The sequence below is a fragment of the Pteropus medius genome, unplaced genomic scaffold (assembly GCF_902729225.1).
Source record: "Pteropus medius unplaced genomic scaffold, Ma_sr-lr_union100, whole genome shotgun sequence".
Classification (NCBI taxonomy): Eukaryota; Metazoa; Chordata; class Mammalia; order Chiroptera; family Pteropodidae; genus Pteropus; species Pteropus medius.
In genome coordinates this window covers 10,794,844-10,817,817 of record NW_024353517.1, presented here as the reverse complement: position 1 = coordinate 10,817,817, position 22,974 = coordinate 10,794,844, and the positions used below count along the sequence as shown (strand labels likewise).

At 48.1% G+C, this 22,974-nt stretch overlaps 1 protein-coding gene across 2 annotated transcripts in view; it reads left to right on the top strand.

Moving 5' to 3' along the window:
- Window positions 1–1,735: 1,735 nt before the first annotated feature.
- XXYLT1 (xyloside xylosyltransferase 1) overlaps window positions 1,736–22,974 on the top strand; it is a 158,864-nt gene continuing 137,625 nt past the window's right edge. The window contains exon 1 of one of the 2 annotated variants that reach the window (XM_039850530.1): window positions 1,736–2,352. In XM_039850530.1, coding sequence (XP_039706464.1) covers window positions 1,849–2,352 — 504 coding nt within the window. In that variant the 5' untranslated portion in view covers window positions 1,736–1,848. The remainder of the gene's footprint in view (window positions 2,353–22,974) is intronic. The other variant, XM_039850529.1, reaches the window with a different exon arrangement.

Sequence of the window (22,974 nt, the reverse complement as noted above, 5' to 3'; positions counted from 1 at the left end):
GAATGTAATAATACAGCTTGAGCATACTGCTGTGGGGATTCCGTGAACATGTAATGAAGTCTTAATGGAAATTTGGAGTTTAGTCTTTGTAAATAACCAAGAAAAGCGATGGTTGCTAAATTATATCTTGGTATTTGTAGGATATTTAGACTTTTTTTTTAGAGCTTGGTGTTTCTAGCATAGCTTGTATTTGTTTACTACATGTTAGGTCTTGTTCTAACTGCTTTTTAATCTATTGTCTCATAATTCTGTGAGGCATAGTACCAACATTAGCTCCATTTTACTTATGTGTGTAATTGCAACTTGGAGAGATTAAGTAACTTGCCTGGTGTCTGTCAACTTGTGGTGGCAGAGTGGACTTCCAGAGTGGAAGTCCAGCTCTCTTGCTCTTAATGAGCTCTTAAGTGAACCTGTTTTCTTAACCACAGTGTTATCTGCTGAAGGTTCTGATATAATACACACAACTCAGAGCTCAAATTACTGCTTTCAGTGCTAATCTTGGCTAAAAGCTTGAACTTTGGGAGCAATGAGACTTGGGTTAGCATCCTGGCTCTATTACTTTCTAGCTAACTAGATTTGGATGAGTTACTTCTCTAAATCTCAATTTCCTCAATTGTAAAATACAAATATTACTTCATAGAGTTGTGAGGATTATGTGAACCAAAGTAAGAACTTGTTACTCAACTGAGTTAATTCTGCTATTGGTTTTTTTTTTTTTAAGGTGGGTAGTATGCATTGAATTTGTTGAGAACCCTGTTTTTAGAGGTCCAGTGTTTTCCAGAAAAGTATTGCTCCAGTTGAAAAGAACAAGAATTAAAAATGAGATAAATTGTGGTCTGGAAACCACACTTTAAGAAAAATGGCATGGCACAATAAACTGGTGAGGGATAACTGTACATGCATTTGTGCATTCATTTTCACCACCTCTTTCAAGCATGTAGACCATTTGTATATGTTTACTTACACGCTATGGTATATATCAGTCCTTAGGACACTGAAGTCAATGAGTTTTTATGTGGTTGGCAGTGTCCAACTGTCTAGGGTTAAAAGTGCCACTGTGTGTGACTTTAGAGAAGTTACCTCAATGTGCCTTAGTTAAGAATTTGCAAAACTACTGGTACATACTAAAGCTCTTTAAAAGTGTTGACGTTTGTTTAAAACAAATTAGTATCCCATTCTCTGGTATTCTTAGAGGCTCTCTGAACTATCCCGAAGTTTTGGGCAGCGGGGTCCCTCTGCTGGCCACATCCTTTAGCTGCCAAGTCGGGTGAGCAGGCGATTTCCACCTCAAGTGTCAACCCTACTTTACCGTGAATGGAGAAGGAACTTGGTAGTTTAAATTCCAAAGCCCCATCTAGTCTCCAAGGTATGAAGGGAGTCGGGGAGAGGACTTAAGGCCTCCAAAAAATTAGGGGGAGAGGGGAAGGTATAGAGATAATTTTTTTCTTGCGTACAGACCTTTTTGTTAAACGAAGGTCCTCAATTCCTTTCAAGGCTCAGCTTCAATTCAAGCTCTGGGGTTGGGCACTTAAGAGTGCCAGTTTTCACAGACTGTACACCCCGCTGGTCTTCTCTATGTTCGAATCCTCATCGGCTGTTTAGACCACGCTGGGCGCGGTTACTTCGGACACCGGGTCAATCTCAGTTCTAATCCCTCTGAATCTAGGACCCAGCGGCTGCCGGGCAACCTTGGCCACACCTCTTCGCGCATCAGCGTCCGCAGATTGGCTCTGGGCAGCACGGCCCCGCCCCCGCCATGGCCGCCGCCTGCGGGTGCTACTAAGCGGCTGCCGCGGCATTGGTTTCTGCGGTCCTTCTCTACCTGCTAGGTCTCCCGGTCCGTGGCGCATGGGTCTCTTCCGAGGCGGGCCCTCATGCGCTCGGGCCATGGCGCGCTTGGGCGCTGTGCGCTCCCACTACTGCGCGCTGCTCCTGGCCGCGGCGCTTGCCGTCTGTGCCTTCTACTATCTGGGATCTGGCCGGGAGACCTTCTCCAGCGCCACCAAGAGGCTGAAGGAGGCCCGCGCCGGGGTCCCTGCCGCACCCTCGCCGCCCGCGCCGGAACTGGCGCGCGTCTCTTTGGCGCCGGCCCTTGGTGCCAAGGCCAAGAGCCTGGAGGGCGGCGGAGCCGGGCCGGTGGACTACCACCTGCTGATGATGTTCACCAAGGCGGAACACAATGCCGCGTTGCAGGCCAAGGCCCGCGTCGCGCTCCGCTCCCTGCTGCGCCTCGCCAAGTTCGAGGCTCACGAGGTGCTTAACCTGCACTTTGTGAGCGAAGAGGCCAGCCGCGAGGTGGCCAAGGCTCTGCTGCGGGAGCTGCTACCGCCTGCCGCTGGATTCAAGTGCAAGGTGAGCGAGGCTGCAGCCGGGGACTCCCGGCGGGTGGCCCATCCCGTCCCCAGCGCGGTCCACCAGGTTTCACGGGTCGGTAGAGGAGTGTTTTCATTGAGCTGCCCACTTTGAACGCCTGTAGAAGCCTAACCCTTATCCCCCTCCTGGCCCTCGCCCGAAATGTGCTTTTACAGCATGCTGGAGGCATCGTGGGGGCGTGTCCAGGAGCCAGAAGTACTCAGCTGGTGCAGGAGTGGAGCGGGGGTGCTACAGACAACCCTGACCAGATCTCCTCTCCACTAACTGCGGCCCTCTGGAGAACCGGCATGCCGCCTCTGCTAGCGTTGCAGGATTCAGCAGTAACTTCAGAGTCTGCACCTCTTTTTATTCTCCTCAGTCTTTGACTTTTGAGAATGAAAGTACCTGTAGTCATTCTGTGCAGAGTCTGCTGGACAGGGTCTTGGTGAGGCTGCTTGAATTGTTGATGTTGCAGTGACATTTCTCATAGTTTTTAAGGTATTTCACTCGGAACTGGTCAAGCCCAAACCCAGACAGTGTGAACCATCTCATCCCTTCTCTCCTACCCTCAGGGTCATGAACTCATTTAGAGAAGCTGAGAGTTCTTCCAAGGGAGGACGAGAGAGCTGTACAAGGTACAGATATGATCTGGGGAGAGAACAGCTAGCCACCTTGTTTCAGACTGGACCAACCTGCCTCGGTAACAGCTCCCACTTCTCTCCATCATCTCAAATTGTGTTCCTGGCTTAGTGCTAATTGCCTCAGTCAAATTGCTTGCCTCATTTTGATCTAATAGTTGCACAGAGGGGATCCAAGGTGTGATTTTTGGGTAGTAGTAGTAGATGATCTCAAAGGATAAATACTGATGTTGGTGGTGGGGAATGGTAGTGAGACAAGAGTTGTTAGTGTTCCATGTATTTGTGCCAAATAAGTGACTAAGGGGATCTGATGCCAGGATCCTGCAGGGTTCAAGGGTCTGCCATGGCTTTTTGTTGCCTACAGAATCAAGTCCCAGTTTCTTGTGTTGTGGGCCTGGCCTCTCCAGCTTCACTTCTCATCTTTCCCCTTCACGCACCTTAGATCTTAATTGTACTAAATGTGTCTTTACACACGTGTATTCTCTGCCCCAGAATGTCCTTCATTTCTTCTTGATCCCTTGGCCACTTTTACTTAGCTTTCATCTCCCCTGAGAGTGTCCCTAGGCATAGAGACGGTCCTGGCCCAGTTCTGCACAGCTCTCCATTCTTGCTTCTTCACATAGCATCAAAGGTCTGTCCCCTGTCCATCAGGAACACCCACCATAGTCAGAGAAGGGCACCTGGGCTTGGACTTCATGCTATGGGAGGCCAAGAACCCAGGGCCTGGAGCTTGTGGCTGGAGGGGCCCTTGGGACCCACTGTCTGCCCTGAGGTTTTTCAGCCTGGGCCCATCCTCATTTACCTAATTGGAATCTTCTGACTGGGAGGTAGGGCCTAGCAACCTGACCCAGGTGATCCTTAGGACTGTAATGTTTGAGAAACTCATACATTAGTCCAGTGGAGTAAACTGACAGCCCTTGGCCATAGGGCCAGTCTTGGCAGAGCTGTGATTTGATCAGCTCTCCAGATAGCACCCTGAAGACCAGCATAGTCATCTGTTCACTTTTTGAGTCGGAGGTAGCAACTCAGGCCTACGCTACACCATTGCTAGATCTCTACCATCTGTTATCCCGGGCTCCAGCCATAGCTTCTTGTTGCACATCTACAAGACAAGTGTTTGCTTATGTCGTTCCACTGTCAGGATGCTTTCTCTTTCCATCTCCAAGTTTTGCTCATCTTTGGATACCATCCCCTCCTTGGAGCTGTCCAAGGAACCCCCATTTGAAAGGTATGTCTTCCTTTTCCTCCCTCGAGTACTTTCCTGGTGCTGTAGCTGTATCATGTCTTATCTCCCATTCCTATGCATAATGCCTGGCCCATAGTTGGTAACAGAAATATTGGTCCAAAGAAGGTCCACCCTCAGGGCCAGGTTCCCCATCTTGGAGTCTGTGTTTCATGTGTTTCTCTCCCTTTGCTGGGCCCAGTTCTGAAGGCAAAATCTGGAAGCATCTGCAGATGACCTGAGGGAATCGACATCACCCTGTTGAGCATGAGGGGTGAAGGTTTGGGGGCTTCTAGTCAAATGGTGTAGTGAGATAAGGATTTCTCAGTGCCAGCGGAAAATTGCTACTATTACTTTGGAGTTTATATTTTGTGAATCTGGTTTTTTGTTTGTGATAAAAGGTGCTCTTTTTTCTTTAGATGCCTGGTCCTAAAAAGTTTGCCTTATTTAATTTTTCCTTAGGTTTGGAATATTCTTGAAAAGAAAGCTGCTTCTGGCACCACTTCACACATGCCTTTACCTCTGCCTGGAGCACCTGCCACTTGCACCCCCATCCTTAACCGATACTCTGCTTTCAGATCTCAGCGTAAATGTTATTTCTTGGTATACCTTTCCTGAGTTCCCATTATATTCTTTTATATCACCAAGTACTTTTCCTTAGTAACATTTATTACAGTAGTAATTATATAATTTTTGAATGAATTACTTGTGTGCCTTTCTAAACTATAAACTCTTTAAAGGCATGCACCCTAATTTCTCTTAAATATTGTATCCCCAGCACCAAACATCATGCCTTCTCTATGGGAGTGCATTTTATACTGAGAGTCATATTCCAGTATTAATTAGAAATTAATTAATTCTCACCCTGGTTGCATCAGAGCTGGAAGGGATTTTCAAGAGCATATAGCACAATAGGTGAGGAAATTTGCCCAAGGCCACTCAGGGGGTTACTGACCTGTGTCTTAAGCCAATGTTTTTCCTTTCGTACCATGTTTCCCCTTTAAGGAGCATTTCTCTCTTGTGAGATAAGGTAAGGACACTCCCAGGGAGGGTTGCCTTGAAGTATGTTAGAACACCTTGGGAAGCGAAGGCAGCTTCCTGCCCACCCAACTGCTGGAGACAGCCTGGGGCTCCTCCTCTCTCAGGGTGAGCAGAGCAGGGCTACAGTGAGCTGGCATACAGCTTGTGCTGAAACCCAGAGGTCTCTCCTCAAGGCTATTTTCAAGTGACACAGAAACAGCTTTTATTGAAATGGTTGCAGAAATAGATCATAGTACATTATTAGAGACCTCAGATCATATTTTGATTAATTAAATACTTAAAAAAAATTCACTTAACCAGAAAAATCTTGTTTCAACTATTATTGAAAGTTTTGCACAATCTACTGTTTTGTTGTCCTCTAGCAGTGTGGAAGTGTATTATTTGTTCACTTAATTAATAAACATCCAAACCTGTTATTTTTCAGGTATCGGGTAAGGAGCTGCTTTTAGCCTATACAATAGGTCCATGGACTAACTACATAGAATCACCTGAGGACAGTTACTAAAAGCACAGACTCCTGTACCCCGCTCCAGTTTATGGGTCAGACTGTACTGGGTGGGTCTGGGAATCTGCGTTTGTATGGGGCTGTGGAGGCTGGTGTGGCAGTCACTGCTGTAAAGGATACACGAGTGCCTAGTGCTCTCCTGACATCTTTCAGACCCAGCTCAGGGATTCTCTCCTGTGCAGCCTTCCCTGGGAGGCACAATTCCTGGCACCAGCTAGGCATTCAGGAAACATTTGGCTAACAGCTCTCTTTCATCCAGGCTATGTGGCTCTGCTGGCCTGGGAAAGGCTGCTATATCCACTTTGCTAAAATGCTGATGCTATCAAACCATTTCCACTCAACACCTCCTGGCTCCTGGCTAACTATCATCCCAGGTTACTCCAACATTGTAGACCTGCAGCAGCTGGCTTCACCTTCCTTGTCCAGCCTTTCCTCCCTGAGCTGCAGGAAAAGCTGTTCCTTCTCATGGAGCTTCGCTTGCTCTGCTTCTGAGCCCTCTGCTGTCTGTCAAGTGGAATCCCACACTTCTCAAACTTAGGTTCAATCAAGACTTTTCTCTTCCATAAGATTTCCTTGCTGTTTATCAGGTTTGATAAACTATGCCATGAAAACCCCAAACAGTGGTGGTTTAAACAAGACTGAGTTAATTTCTCCTCTAAAAAAAGTCCAGAAGTAGGCATTCCTGGGCTGAGGTAGGAGCTTTGTGAAGTCATCAGGGTCTTAGGCTCCTTCCAGCTCTCTGTTTGACCATCTCTAGGGAATGGCCCTTGTCCTCAGGGTCTGGGATGGCTGCTAGGGATTTAGCCATCATATCTATGTTGCAGCAATAGGATAGAGAACCGAAGCAGCATACCCAGTTAAAAATAGGGGTTTAGTTAATCAGGAAGGAGAGGAGAGTTGGTTTTGGGGTAGACAACCAGCCATTTCTGCCCCACACTGTATTTTGAAGCCCCAGGAATGACCAGGAATGCTATATATGGGACCCTGAATTCATAGCTGCAGGGGACATGGACATGGGTCAGGCACAGCCCATGTTGCTTAGCATCACACTCATGTACATTCTCTCCTGCTTCAAAACTCAATGGCATAAGATGGTCCAGAGTGAGACAGCACCGAGTTTCAGCCCCAGTTGGCTACTATCTGGATGACTGGGTAATAATCCGCCTGGCCTCTCAGGGCCTCTGAGGCTTCCTTTGTAAAATGAAGATTAAACACCCACCTGACATGTGGTGGTGAGGATTCAGTGCCACCATGCTGTAATTCATTTAGCCCAGTGTTGCTGTGTTGGTTGTTGTGTGTCCAGTCTCACAACACAGATCCACTATGCTGACTTCGGAGAATATCAACACAGTGAGTAGCCCCAGTGCCCCTGGCATGACTCGGCACTGACGGGACCCTGTGGCCATCTCTGCCTTCCTTTTCGGGAGGCCAGCCCCAGCAGAGAGACACGGTTGGCACACTGTCAGAGTGTACAGCAGTATGCTGCTCAGTGGTATTTCTCCTATGCTTTCACAATGTTACCATTCGGCAGATGTTAACTCCTCAGAATGCCTTCCCTGAACCCCTTTTCTAGAGCAGCCCCAACCCCAGCCCCCATCTTTCCCATCACCTTGTTCATAGTACATATTTATTTGTTCATTCATCTGTTCAACAGATGTTACTGAGCGCCTACCCTGTGCCAGGCACTGTTATAGGTGCCTGTGAACAGCAGGAATACGTATAACCAAGTCCCTGCCGTCATGAAGCTACATTCTGGGGCTATGGGAGATGTGTGGGAGGTAGACTTTAAACAAATCAAAGGTACATGTAGAGTGAGTCAGATTGTGATAAATTGTATAGAGAAAAGTCAAGCAGGATGAGGACACATAGAGCGTATGTGTGTCACAGTGGTGAGTTGTTGGCTGTTCTGCATAGGTGGTCAGGGATGGCCCACTGATAAGGTGACATTTGATCAGGGAGTGAAGGAAGTGAGAGCTCTGGTCATGAGAATGGCTTGGGTGAAGGCCTTTGCTCTGCAAGTTTGAGGAAATAACTGTCCTCTTCACTTGTGTGCAGCCCGACTCTCCCTACTAGATATAATCTCCATGAGGGCAGGAACATTACCTTCTTCATCTGTTGAGGTAGACAGGAACTCCATAATTGCCACCCCCATTTCTGGCCTGATTGGAAGTGAAGACACTGGGCAGGAGCCGCCTAACCTGGAACACAAAAATCAAACAGACTTCTGAAGGGACAGGTAGCTTTGGACAACCACTGGCTTTCCTGCAGGTGTAGGCAGGCTCTCCGTAGGTAATTCCAGAGGAGAGGAGAGGGGGAGAGAGGGCCAGGATAGACATACCTCCCAAACTCTCCCATCAGGTCATTTTCTCCTCCTGCTAAAGGAGGGAGGCATTCGTGTGCCTGGTGGAGAAGGAGGGATAGACGTGGAGCAAGGTGCCAGGAGTGCTGGTGTGGTGGAGCATCCATATAGAAGGCACAAAACAATGGAGATGGAAGTGCTCCCTCTTTCCCCCATTGCCATTGTATTCTTGGCACAGTTCCTGGCGTATTGTAGGCTCTCAATAATATTTTATAGTTGACTGACTGATAACTATATTAATTAAACTCAAGAAATCATAGAAGAGTTCTTGGTGATCTAGCCCTCGCACATTAAACTTCAGTCTCCTCACAGTATGAGGCTGGGTGGCTGTCTCCAGATGCTAAGTTGGAAATAAGAAAGAAGCCATGTACATTCCACTCTTAAAGGCAGTTGTTGGCTTCCCAGAGGAGTGTATGCTGAGAACTAGGAGTGACAAGACAAATGTTAAAGCACTTTGTACACACTGGAATTTTCAGAGGTTCTTTATTTATAATTTGCTGTGAAAATCCTTTTACAAGTTTTTGTGTGGATATATGTATACTGCAAGAGCAAAACTGTAAGTGTCTTTGAAAAGATGAGTGTCTCAGCTCATAGTTGGGGCTTGAAAGAAGCTGAGTGTAAAGACCTTGATGCTGGCTGTCTCACTGATGAAGCTAATGACAAATAGGTGACACTGAAATGCAGATTCTCTAGCTTGTCATAGCAGCAGGCACCTTGCACCAGAATGAAGCTTTCAAATAAGTTATGACAGTCTGGGAAAGAGGTGATCAAATAAATGTATCCTGTAATGAGAAGCTCTTTGAAGAGCTTCTCAATAGGCTGCCATTTTATTCGACAGAATTCAGAGAATAGTGGTGTTTTACGAAACATTTAACAGTGAACCTCCTTTAAATCATAATATGTTCATGAAACAACTGTAGTAGTTTGTGTACCAATGCATATTTCTTGCTGAAGACTTTAATCATGGATCTATAGGGAATAACTTTGTATAGTGTTATTATATCATATATAATGCAATCTGGATATTTTTACGGTTATGTGTTGAAATTATAAGGTAAAGCCCATAACATAGGCCAGGGATCATCATATAGATGAAATGCATCAATCAGTACATGGGTGATTTGTAAATGCTGTGGGGGCTTCAGTGCATAGATGAGATGTTCCAGTTTTGGGCATCGGTAATTCTTCATGATTTTCTGACTGTTCTCTGTTCCCATAGGCCATTATTTGAAAGACAGATAATTACATTTCTTTTTTGCAATTAAAATACATACAATTCACATACCATAAAATTCGTCCTTTTAAAATATGCAACTTAACTTAGTAGTTAATATATTCACAGGGCGTTCAGTTTTGACCACTAATTCCAGAACATTTTCTCACTCCAAAAAGAAACCCTGTATCAATCAGCAGTCTTCCTCATTCCCCCTTTTCCTGGCAACCACTAGTCTGCTTTCCCTCTATATAAATTTGCCTGTTCTGAACATTTCATATAAATGGACTCATTCACTATTTGACCTTTTGTGTTTGGCTTCTTTTGCTTGCTTAGTGTAATGTTTTCAAAGTTCATGCTATAGCATGTGTCAGTATTTCATCCCTTTAAGTTGCTGAATAATATTCCATTATATGGGTGTGTTGGTGGACATTTAGATTTCCACTTTTTGGCTATTATGAATAGTTTGCTGCGAAAATTCTTTTACAAGTTTTTGTGTGGATATGTTTTCAGATTGTTCGGCTGTGTACCTAGGAGTAGAATTACTGGCTTATATGGTAGCTCTGTTTAACTTTTGGGGAACTGCCAGAGTGTTTTCCAGAGTAGCTGTACCATTTGACACTCTCACCAGCAATGCATAAGGATTTCAGTTTCTCCACATCCTCTCCACGTGTGTCTTTTTCATTATAGTCATCCTAGTGGGTGTGAAATAGCATCTCATTGTGGTTTTGATTTGCATTTTCCTAATAACTAATGATGAGAGGATTATATATTGATAAGAACTGAATAAATATATTTGGTATTTTTCTTATATATTTACCAAAATGCATTTTATAAGAAAAAGCAGGTACCTTGACTCTCCCCTCCACACCCTGAAAGATGTAACATCACTGGAAACACTTGTATTCTGAAGAACACAGTTTGGAAATTTCTGATGTGGACAGTAATGTTACGCCTAAATCAATGAGGGGATGTTACTACTATGAAGACTTGATTAGGAGAACAATAGTAACATTTATTCAGCATGTTAGAGCTTATAAAAGTGCTTTCACATATCTCATTTGAGCATCACTGTGACCAGTGAAGGAGCCCCCAAGGCTGAGAGAACGGATGTCTTACTTGAGCTCCCACACTAAGCCATGAGGCCGGGCTGTGTGACATGCCTTGGGGAGTTGGAGGCACTACAAGGCGGGGAGCGGTACAATCTGTATCATCCCCCTGCCCAGCCATCTCACATAAATACATTTAATCTAAACAGTCTGGCTTGCTTCAAGTGCAGCTTCAATCTCACCTGGCTTCACCGAGCCTTGTGGAATCACCAAGCATTGGAGCTGGAAGAAAACTCTGAAACTCTCTGTGCAGTCTTCCCAGTGAGCTGACAAACCCTGAGCGCAGGGGACAGTGACTTGTTCATATCAACTCAGAGCTGGGGTTAGAACCAGCCCAGACCCTTACATCTTCTATTTGATGTTAGTGTTTTCAGCAGCTTCTGGCCCCTTTTGGAAGGGTGGGGTGAAAGCCAGCTCATCATAACTCCCACAGCAGAAAGGCAGGTGTAGGGCCTGTCTTCATCCCAGCCAGGCCTCACCTCCCTGTGTCCCCAAGTATCTCTCTGGCTTGGGAGGGAGAGTATCTCACCAATCTTCAGGAGGCAGAACCTTTTCGGGTCACTCGGGGCTGGTTTTCCAGCTGCCCTGTGCCTAAGATGGCCCAGGGAGTCAGTATTGAGAGAGCAGTGTTCCTCTTTGGAGGAAAACTCGCGGTGTGTCCTCTGCTTGGGGCTGTGTGCTGGAGGGAACTTCCAGGGATGGAATCAGCATGCAGATCTCCCAGGCTAGGAGGAGGAGCTGAGGGAGTGCAGTTCACACTGGGCCGCCAGCCGCCCTTGCGGGTCACGGCGCGCTCCTAGACACGCAGCGGAGGGGAGAGCTTCTCTCTTTGGTTTGGTCATGCCGCCGGCCACAGGAGTCGTGTGCGGCCCTCCGCGCGGCCGCTGGAGGGCGCTGCTACACCGCGGTTGCTTCGCCAAGCAACCCAGGCGCCTGGAGCCTGGGGCTCACGCAGATCTGTTTTTGTTTTTTCTCCACGAGCGTCCCCCACTTCTCCCCCTGTGTTTTGGAAAGGAAGACTGAAATGAAAGGGAGTCTGCGTGGCGATTGTGGGTTGTCATTTCCTTCCTGTGCCCGGTGTAAACCTGCTTTGATGAGGCCCTTTGAAAAAGGTGGATGAAAAAGCTGGGATGGTTGGGTCCTAGATGGAGAGGTCTTCAGCTCCCTGCAGCTCAGCAGAAGGAAGTGTGGGTGGGAGAGGTGTGTGTCTGCGCATCCGAGCCTCCTGGCCCCTGCTCAGTACCTTCCCTGTGACTCCTGCCAGGCTCTGCCGACGAGGCTCCGTAGCTTCCCAGGGCGCATCTTTTCCGCTCAGCTCCACCTGGCGTCTCCATCCCACCTAGCACGCGCCCTTCGGGTGCAGGTAGGCGGGCTTCCACTTAAAAAAGGAAGTGTCTCTTGCAGCACCGTTCAGGTGGAGCCCCTGTCACCCACCATGAGCTCGCCAAAGCAGCAAGATTTGCTCTCGGTCTGAGGCCCAGGTGTCCTGGCTCTTGGTGGAAAGTTGGGCCCGCGAGAGGCAGGCTGTTGGGGAGAGGTGTAGTGACTTGAGTGCTGCTCCTAACAGGCAACATGACCAGCTGAGTTACCTAACTGCGTGGAGCCTCTGCCCTCAGCTGTCAGGTGGGCCCTGATCCCACTTCAGGGCCACCTACAGCACTGGGGAACACTTGGAGCCCCATAGTCTCATCTCTGGCCCAGAGAGCGAGGTGGATAGCCCAGAAGAGAAGCCAGGCTGCCGCTGGAGGGGCTCAGAAAGAAGGCCTCCTGCACTCACCGCAGCAGGTGCAGCAGGCGGGCGCTCAGTGCCTGTCAGGGAAGGGAGTGCCTGAGAAGGACTCCCTGCTTTCCTTCCTCACACCCTTCCCTGTCCAGGGCTCTTACGTTTAGCCTCAGCCACTACCACTGGCTGGTTGCTGAAGACCAGTCAGGACGACTGGGCTAACATCACCTTCCAAGCGTCTCCCCCAGGCCACAGAACCCTGTACTAGGGGCCTTGGCTCCAAGAAGCAACTCTGCTCCCTTCCCTGTTTCAGGTGCTTGTTCTGAGCAGCTGAGCTAGGCCTTGTCACCTGGCACAAAGCCTGCTGTTAACTTAATGTCTTTTAAATTAAAGTCATTTGTTTTACTTATTAGGATAATTAGAGTTAAGCAGCCCCATTAAGTGATCATCCTGCTGGTGGGATGGAATGTGCCAGAGGCTGGCCTCTGTTGTCCTGCTCTGGGAATGTTCCTCTTGGGCCTGGGCGCATACTTGTTCTTCCTCTCCTCACTGCAGACCGTCACCCTTCCCACCACTGGCAGAGTCTCTCTCAGGCTTGCCGAGGAGAGGCCCCAGGACTGGCATGCAGGGCTTGGAGCCCAAGACTTGGGCTCGAATGCAGTCTGTGATATTGGGAACAGAGTGGCCCTGGATGTAACCCCTCTGAGCTTCCGTCCCCTCACACATGACCTTACAGGGTGGCTGTGAGATAAAAGTGAGGTAGCACCAAGGTTCTAGCACATGGCAGGTGGCTAAGTGTGGCCGCTACTAGTGGTACCTGGGTAGATGTGTTGGGAGCAGGGACCCTTTTCTCATCTTTTTAGAAGGCACAATCCCTGTTGATTCAACTGCAGGGCAGTGGAGCTAGCTCACAAAACAGTGTTGGGCCCAGGTTTATTTCAGGGTGTCTTAGTCTGTTCTGGCTGTTAAAACAAAATACCACACACTGGGTGGCTTTTAAACAATAGAAATTTATTCCTCACAGTTCCGGAGGCTGGAAGTCCAAGATCAGGGTGCTAGCATGGTAGAGTTCTACCAAAGGCCCTCCTCTCGGTTGCAGACTGCTAATACCTGAGTGTCCTCACAAGGTAGAAGGGGTTAGGGAGCAGGCTGGAGCCTCTTTTATGAGAGCACTAATCCCTTCTTGAAGCTCCACCTTCATGACCTAAACTCCTCCCAGAGGCCCCACCTCCTAATACCGTCATCTTTGGGCATTAGAATTTCAGCTTATGAATTTTGAGGGGATAGGGACACAAACATTTAGACCATAGCACAGGATGTCCCCATGTTCTTTTGAGTCTTCCTTAATTCTCCAAACTACGGTGTTCTCTCCTTCTCTGGCTCTATCCCCTTTCTCCCCTCTACCTAAACTGTGCACTGTTTGCCCTATTCTGAAAGCACTGGACACTGTAGCCTCATTTCCTGCTTAGTTGTGTCCATGTTTTCCCTTCTGCTAGAAGGAAGAGGCCCCATCCATCATCTCTTCTTCCCCCACTGTGCCTAGCACATACCTGGCTCCGGCCGGGGGCTCAGCAAAGGCCAGCTGGGTCGGCATGTGTTCTGGAGCAGGTGCTGCTGTTTGGTCAGAGTGTGAAGCTGGAGTCTGCTTTGTAGTTTGTGTGTAGGCAACATGGACGATCCTGCTATGTATTCTGGGGGATGGAGTCTTCTCTGTGAATGATCTTTCCTAGAAGTTCCAGTTTAAAATTGTTATAGTAAACCACTTTTCATGTTTTGTTGGTGTTTGTTTTCTTGATCTGACTGCACACAGCATTTGTTCATAATCCTTTTGGGAATTTAGCAAAATATAAACAAAGTGATTTTACAAAGTCAGACTACTGGGGAGGCCCATATACCCCCAGACCTTGCTCATATCCCCCGTTTCTGCCTATCCCTGTGAGTGGGGGTCTTGGGCTTTGCCCTCTGTGGCTCATATCCCACTGAATGCTGTGAGGGGCCCCTGCTCTGGCCAGATCAACATGGCAGTCCAGGATGTGTGCTCTGTGAGACCTACCCAAATGGTCAGGCTCCTTGAGTCCTGGTCAGTGTGTCCGGGAGCAGGAAGACACATGGTGTGGGATTCCATGGTGCCTGGAGCTGGCTTTGTGAGGATGGAGGGGCTGTTTGTGGTAGTCAGGGAGCCTTGAGGGTGTGTACCCGTTGTGACCCTCTCAATCTTACAGAGGAGAGAACTGAGGCAGCTGGGCAACAGACTGGCCTTTTCTCTTATATCTGGCAGGAGAATTAGGACCTGAAGATGGGGAGAGGGAAGGTCTGGCTGAGCGAGTCATGGCTTTCTAGTTGGTCGGCAGGCAGTGGTCAGACATAGCCTGGGTAGTCAGGACTCCAGAACAGGCAGTGGGAGCCCCAGAGCCTGTACCAGCCTGGCCATTTCAGGGAGCGGCTGGCTCTCCTGTGGCCTCTGCCTTACTGAACTGCCTAGAGTTGTGGTGCATGCACCCTGAGCCACTTTATACCTCTGGGACTTTGCTCAGGTGCATCTACTCCTGAAACACCCATCCTTTCCTTCTTTATCTGGTTAACTCATTTCATCCTTCAAGCTTAAGCTCTAGTGGGTGCCAGTTATATGGGGAAGCCATCCCTGACCATCCCACACTGGTTTCTCCTTCTCTGAGCCTCCACTGTGCTGAAATTGGCCCCTCTGCAAGCTCCTGGAGGTCAGGGCTGTGTCTTATCTCTTTCTGTGTCTCTACGACATAGTGTAGCGCAGGGCCCTGTATAGACTAAGACTTGGCACAAGCTTGTGGAACTGGAGGAGGTGTTTGCCAACGCAAGTGGGCAGTGAAGTTTGCAATCCTGAGGCTGGGGCCTGGCTGCCGAGTCCTGGTCTCCTTTCAGACATTCTGTGAACATTCGCTCACTAGGCTTTGGATGGCCAACACTCGGAGTCCTTGGCCATCTATAGAGGCCTCTTGATTTAAAAAAGGCTTCCTTGTACTTTTAATGCAGGTTCTCTAGACAAGAAGTAGTGCAACCTGAAACCAACTGGGAAGGTCCAGGTGGGTTTCGGAGACTTCTTTCTGGGTTTCAGAACTCACCCCTTTGTATTACTATGAAGAGATGCTGCTGCTGGTCTAGGGGAGGTGGATGGGTCTTGGCTTGTGTTTCTATTTTAGGGGCTTCACTTATCTCTCTTATACCTTATACAGATAAAGAGGTTGGCTGCACTGGCCACTTGATCTTTCCAGAGCCCCCAGCTGGTAAGCAGTGCCTAGGGCTGCTATTCAGCCTTTCCGGTAAGCAGCCCAGCCCTTGCCCATAGACAGTCACTCAGCTGAAGTACGGTGCAGAGTCCTGCCCAGCTGTTATATTCCTGGGTTCAAGGGCTCTCTCTGACTCTGTTGTCCATTGGCAAGGCCCTTCAGTGTCTCTGAGCCTCAGTTTCTCATCTGGAAGATGGGTAGGGACATTCCAGCCCTGAGCAGTGTTCCATGGCTCTCTTATTGGCATGTGGAAACTGGGCACAGGAAGTTGTAATGGATGTGTCTATTGCTGAGACTGGGGGGTCTTGAAGCTCTTAGTTGTAGGAATGGCTCTAACCGAATCTTCCTTGTTGACTCTCCTCTCCCCCTCTGGGAGATAATGATTCATTTCTTGTCCTCTACCCCAAGCCAGGCTGCACCTCAGGATGTGGGGGCAAGGAGTGTAGCATTTCTTAAGCTCTCTCAGATGTTTACTACCATCATCATCTGTGATCTAACAATTGCTACCATTTAAGCGGCATCATGCTCTATTGTCCTGTATAATCCTCAGAGTAGTCAGTCCTGTGAGGAGGGAGGTGTTCGTTCCCGGAAGGGGTTTTGCAGGTGAGGATCCTGAGCCCAAGGCAAGTTTAGCAGCTTGCTCAGAGCCATACAACTACTAGCTGAGCCAGGACTGAAGCCCAGCATTCTGACTCTTAAGCACTATGTCTTAATACCTATAACGTCTGTGATTTGTTCTAGTCCCTCTACATAGGGGATGTTCTGTGAAAGTTGGGGTCACCCCAGGAGGCCTCATATTGTGCCCCATGTGCCTGCTGCTTTCTGGGGCCTTATACACGTGTCCTCTTCTCCTTGTCAGTAGGTTGAAGGCCCACAGAGTGGGGTGAGAAGAGCAGGGGAACCTCAGAGCTTGTGAGGGGCAGAGCTCTCACTCCTCCAGGTCCTGCTCTTAGAGCCAGCTGGTAGCCTCTGTTTAGTAGTGGAATCTTTGAGGACCATGATGGAGTCTGGGACCAGGTTACCTTCCTCTCCTCCTCCCCTGTCTCTGTCTGCTGTCCCTTTTGTTTGTTTCTGAAGCCAATTCTGGATTCTGCTGGTCTTTGTGTGCTTATTTGTCTTCTATTTTTGTTCCTAGCCTGGCGTTTTTCTCACCCACCTGTGACTGCCCGTGCAGTTGCCTGTGTTTTGTGTGCATTGACTGGCTTTGCTTCACGCCCCACTGAGTGGCTGCCCCAGAATAAAGCCAAGCAGGCCTCCTCAGGTGCAGGCCCCAGAACCTTCTGAAAGGACTCACTGTCCTTTTGCCCAGCTCTGCTCAGCCCATTCCGGGCCCACTGGGGCCTGAGCATCTGTGTGTGATGGGGGTGTGAATAAGAAATCTCACTGCTGTCTCCTGCCTGGGTCTGCATTCCATCAACCCCAGTCCTGCTGTGTCTGGGGACTGGGCTCCCATTATGTGAACTGACCTACACAACGCATAATAAGTACTCTGGACACCTCTTCTTCTGCTGGTTTTGCCCAACTTATAAAGTGCAGCTCATGCACCCACGTGGAGAGTCCACTCTCTGAAGACCTGTTGCCTTCATCAGTCTTTCCAATGACTCTGTTATCCCCTGTTCTGTCTGCAGTGTTGGGGAAGCTGCCAGAGGGAGACATGAGGGTGGGTCTGTGTCTCATCTCTCTCTCATCTCTCTCTGGTGCAGCCTGGTGTAGGGGTAGGCCTGTGTTTCTGGAATGAGTATGGTGTTGGCTGCAGATTCCAGCTCTTCTTCATCACTCCCAGAGGCCAGGGATAGTTGTTTGCCTTCTCTGAACTCCTTCCCCATCTGCAGAAGGGGCACAATAATACTGTCTACCTCAAAACCTTGTTGAGGGGATAAAATTAAATTAATGGTCTAAAGAAACTGTGTCCAGCACATAATAGATATTTGCTGTGGACCTGGACCACAGCTGCCTCATCCCGCATAAAGGCTGTCCAGGTCCCTGTTGGAGTCTACCCCTAGGATATGGCCCTGCTCTGCTCATCCTCTGTCCCAAGTCAAATCCTGGTACATGTGGCCACACCTGAGTTGGCTGCATGGATGCTCAGGTTTGTCTTATAAAATAAAAACAAGTAAGTTTGGCACAGAGATCCCCCAGCCCACATGCTTTATTATATTCCATGCATGTGCTGAGTAGGAGTGAGATGGTGACTGAGTCTAGAGGGGTAGGTCGAGCAGCATTAGGCCCCATGGTCCCCCGTCTTCTCACAGTGGAAAAGAAACAGCTTCTGCTCAAGAGAATGGCTCTTGGGGAGGAGGTAGTGATCTGGAAGGACCTCAGTGGGGAAGTGGACCTGCGCCCTGTGGTTGTTAGGGCAATACTTGTTATTTTGGCAGTTAACTACTTGTTTTAAGATAAATTTAACTCCTGGTCAGTGTAGGGTGGGACTTTGGCACTGGGTCCCAAGGAATGGGGGACTGGGGAACCGATGATGCTTGGTCAGTCACTGCTGGTGTCTGAGGCACGGCCGGAGTCTCAGGTCCCTGATCACTCAGGGTCCAGTTGTGCCAGTGGCTCCTTCAGCTAGGAGGGGCTGATGGGTAGGGTGTGTGGGGTGCCCCCTGGGAGCATGGCTCAGGGCCTCTGGGCAGCCTGCAGTCCACAGTGGAAGGTCCTCCCTGGGGAGAGCTGATGGCAGGTGCCACTGTCTGACAGCATCATTTCTTCCACATGTTTCAGTTTAAAACTTAATCTAGCTGGTGACTCCCTTCATTGCTAAAGAGTGAATAGCTCAAGAGTTCATTGAGGTTGGTGAGCAGTCTTTGCAGAAGATAGAAGACTTTATGTAGGTCTATTCTGCGTGCTTGTCTGGTCTTCAGACTCCTTGAGCAGCTTTTACTTTGATTGGAGACATGAGCAACTAGTTATTTACTGAGATGGCTCAGAGAGTTGCAAGACTTTGAGAGCAAATGCAAAATGAAAATATTTTCTCTTTACTTCAAGCAAAAGCTCTGTATCAAGCATCTGGCTTTGGGAGAATAAATGTGACCTTGCTGTTCAACTGTCTGGTTTCTGGAGCTGGGGATTTCCATGCCCTTTTCTGTGACATGTACAACATCTGTAATTGACTTATGGAAATCCTGGTGGCTTTGTTATAGCCTGGAAGTATGAAAGGGATTTCGCAGTGCCCCATGAGAGTATTTAGCTCCGAGGAATCAGAGTCCTGGGAGGAGAAAGTGCTCAGAGGAATGTGGGCAGGTAGGAGCAGTGACAGGACCCCACTGGGAGCCCGTTGTGACCGGCTTCTGCAGAGACTATACAACTATAAATCTAATGAATCATCTTCATTTTTCCGTGTGCCCTTTGAGCCTTGATTACTTGCAGGCACACTTTTGGTACAGCAGAGAAATTTGGTTCTCTGCTCTTTTCCCTTGTTATGGGACTCACATGTGGGGTGCATCTCCTAGCATTTCCCTATCTTTCTATCTTGTCTTGTGCTTATTGTTTCTATGGCTGTCACGTAAGTTATTCTCATAATTCTTTTGTTAGATATTCTGTGAGTTTCTAGTTTTTCATACTACAAATAACAACACAGAGAACTATTATGCATGTTTTCTTCTTCTTTTGAATTGGTCCCAGGAACCTATCTTTAACTCTCCACAAGGAACACTTGACAATCATAATGGTCCTGTACCCCCAAATTAATATGTGAAAATTATATTAATTTGGATTTAGCAGTAATGCTGTTCAGTGCTCACTCTCTTGGCTTTCTATTATGAAGAGTTTTGCCAGCTAATTTACATCACACAGCCCTGCTTTCTGTCCTCTTATGTACTATTTTATTTAACAAAAATTTTGTTTTTAGTATTTTTATACATTAACTTAAATTGTGAAATATCAAAATATAGAAAGATTCAGAAAAGATGTAATAGACTTATTTTCCTATTATATATGTTAAATAGGGACTAACATTTTGCTGTTTGCTTCAGATTCTTGTTTTTAAAGAAATAAAATATTAGAGATATAGCTAAAGCCCACTCTTATTTCTTGCCCATCCCAACCATCCCAGAGGTGTTCACTGTCAAACACAAGAAAGTGGTGTGCTTTACGGAATTTGAGTTTTTATACTTTTACCACAAATATATGTGTCTCTAAGAAATATATATATATATGTATACATACATAAAAATGTATTTTTTTTGCTTTGTATGTTTTAAACAGTTATATAAATGCTCTCATTAAATGTTCTTTTAATATTTCTTCACTGGGCATTATAGTTTTGATATTTTTCCATATCGATACGTATAAGTCTTATTTGGCCATTTTAACTTCATTTTGTAGGCTACCATTATGAGTAGACCTCAGTTTATTCATTTTCACCCTGAGAGGTGGATAGCTAGCTAGGTTGTATGCACTTTGTGTCATTGCAAATATTGCTGCAGTGAACATCCAGGTACGCATGTGCATACACACAGGTGCTTGAGTCTCTCCAGGTTCCACCCCTGGAAGGGCATTTCTGCCCTGAGGCGTGTGCATCTTTCCAAGACCCTGCTAAGCTCTTGTCCAGCGTGGCAGCCCTGCTCCTACTGCACATGCTCCTGAGTGTTGCTGTGGACCCCCTTTTCTTGGTGTAGGTCCTGCTGCCTTTGTGTCAGGAGGCAGAACCTTGAGGTTGACTTTGAAAACAGGATAAGAGGGAAACTGAGGGCAAACTTGAGAGTTCCTTAGCACTACTGCAAACTTTCTGGTTGTATAGAGACTTGGGCCTGTCTTCCTAGTGTATTAATAATCTCTATAGATAAGGGTAAAGAGGAGGGTGCCTCCAGCTGAAGGGGGACAGCCTCTAGTCTTGACTTGATTGCCGCAGGGCTTTCTGAGAAGGCACGGACCTGGCTTTGGGCTGGCTTCCCAGTGGCTAGCCATGTGACCTGGGGAGAGCCCTGTCCTCCCTTGCTGGGCCTCAGTTTTCCTGTCTGAAACATGAGGGTTGAATCAGTGACCCAAGTCCCTCTTGGCACTGTGTATTGCTCACCCACTTTCTACTTTTTTCAATTAGCAAAATAGTCCCACTTTCCTAGCAACGACTCCTAGGCCTGAGCCTTGGGTAGCAGGCAGGTTAGAGTGGGGGTGTCATGGGATGCCTTGTAGGAGGCAGTGGCCTGGTCGTTCCCTCTCTGTGTCATGAAACTGTTCCTTCATGAAATGGTCTGTGCTTTCATATAGCTCGAGGGAAAGACCTCAGATCCAGGGGCTTAAAGCCAAAGCAGATTAGTGATGACAGAGAAGAAGCCAAGGGCTGCTGCTGGCCCTTGGGGACATTCATGGAAGCCAGAGCAAAGGAGCACTGCTTTTTTGGCGGCGAGCCCTTTTAGGGTTCATGTATCCCATCCAGTATTGCTGCTCTGTGAAACCTTCATTGAGCCAATGTTTACTGTGAGCCTAATAGGTGCCAGCGCTATCTCGGGATCGGTGAACAAGAGAGTCAAACATCCCTGCTCCTGTGGAGCTTCCATTCTGGCAGGAAGGAGATTAAATGAGCTAATACCATTTGTCTGCTCTGCTGCCTGCAACACAGTGAAGTAAGGGCTCAAAAAGGGTCAAGTTTCATTTCATCTCTTTGTTGTTCCATGATAAGCAAATATGAGTAAATAAATTGTACATTGTCCTAGGAGGTGAGCAAATCATACGGTATGTTAGAAGAGGCATTGGGGAGCATGGGGCGGTCGTGATTTTTTGTTCGGTAGGCAGGGATACTGTCATTGAGAAGGTGGCATTTGAACAGAGGCCTGAAGGAGTTGGCCAGGCAGGTACTGAGCCATCCTCTGGGTGGTGGGAGCAGTGAGCGGAGACCTGGGTCGGAGGTGCCCGGAGTATTTGAGGACCAGCAAGGCCAGCGTGGCTGCAGAGGAGCAGGCTGGGGGAAGGAGGTGGGAAAGGGTGTCAGACCTAGTGGAAAGAGGCAGGGGAGGTTCTGGCTCTGACTGAGTGGCAGGAGTAGCTGCTTCTGGGTTTTGAGTAAAGAAGTGTCACTCTAGCTGTTATGTGGACAGAATGAAGGGAGACCTGTTGGAAGCCATTGTCCTGGCTGCTCCAGGGGAGAGAATGGTGGCCTGTGGGGGTAGGAAGAAGTAGGGGGATTCTGGACCCATCTGGGAAAAGGGCCTTTAATAGTGTAGGGGAATGACGAGGTTTTCAGACGCAGAGTTGTGGCCTCAGAGGGCTAATACACACCGTGTTATCTCTTTGACAGAGCCGAGTTTGTAGTGTGCACGGTCAGGGGCTCTGCCCCTCCATGGTGGAATAAAATAGAAAGGTGGAGTGAGGACAGTCCCTAGTGACTGTGAGGTTGTTTGAATTCTGGAATCGGAAAGGCCTGGGCTCAAATCTGCGCATCGGCCCTCCACCAAGTCACAGGTGATTTCACCTTTCTGGCCACGGCCACTTTTGTTATAAAAGGCACAGTCATGGTGAGGATTGGATGAGCTCATATTTGTCTACACTGCTGCCTGGCACATGTTTTGTTTCCTTTCTTTCTGGTCCCATGATAAGCAGATGCCAGTGCTTAGTGTGGTGGGGCTTAGAGAAGTGCGGGGCCTTGAACATGGCCTGTAGGAGACTGTCTTAGCTTGGGGTTACAGGAAGGGAATTAGTGGTGAGGCTTTAGATGAGGAGTCAGGAGATCTGCTTCTGACGTCAGCAGTATGTGACCTTGGGGAGGGCAGGGACTCAGTCTGTGAATGCCTCCTGGCTGCTGTCGCTGTGCTTGGCATTTTAAACTCATCATCTCATCCGCAAAAGGAGGTGATGGACGTGAGCAATGTCTCCAAAGTCAGGTCATTTGAATGTTCCCTTCACGGTATTTACCAATATCCCAGAACTGCCTGCAGCACTACCTCCTTAATATGTATTTAAGACTGACTTGCCTTTTACCTCCCCCACCCCCCGCCTTTCCCTTAGCCTCTCCTTAGGTAATATCTGTGAAAACATAGTTCAAAGGTGTTTTTACTAACTTTCCTACTATTTTACCTATTAAAATACGTCCATAAGTATTAAAAAAGAACGGTTGGTCTGTGTGCCTCTTAGAAGACCCTATTGTACCGCTCCAGAGGTGTGTACCTCATCTTGGGGAGCACTGGACAAGGGGGTTTTGTAAAACCTAGGAGAGTGGGCAGCTTCTGAACATGACAGACACTGTCCCAGAGTCTGACTGGCCTGAACTCAGCGGGGCACTCAGGAGCCATGGCTTCCCTGCTTGGGCCCCAGCGTGTCCCTGTCCCAGAGGACCAGGAGGGGTGTGGCGGCCAGTGTGGAGTGAGGCTCAGCTGGGCCTCTGGGAATGTGGGGCAGGCCCTCTGGCTGAGGCCACCTTCCTGCTTGCCTGGTCGAAGTGGGAAGCTGGCTAAGTGCATCCTTATGGGTGTCACATGGGGTAAAACCACAGTGTTCTTTGGGAGGTCAGAGGTCATGGGAAATTACCACATTAAAAAGAACAAATCAAGGAATCTGGTGGAGAAGACCTGACAGATCTACAACCGCCTGGCTTCTTGGTGAGGAGATAGACTAGGAC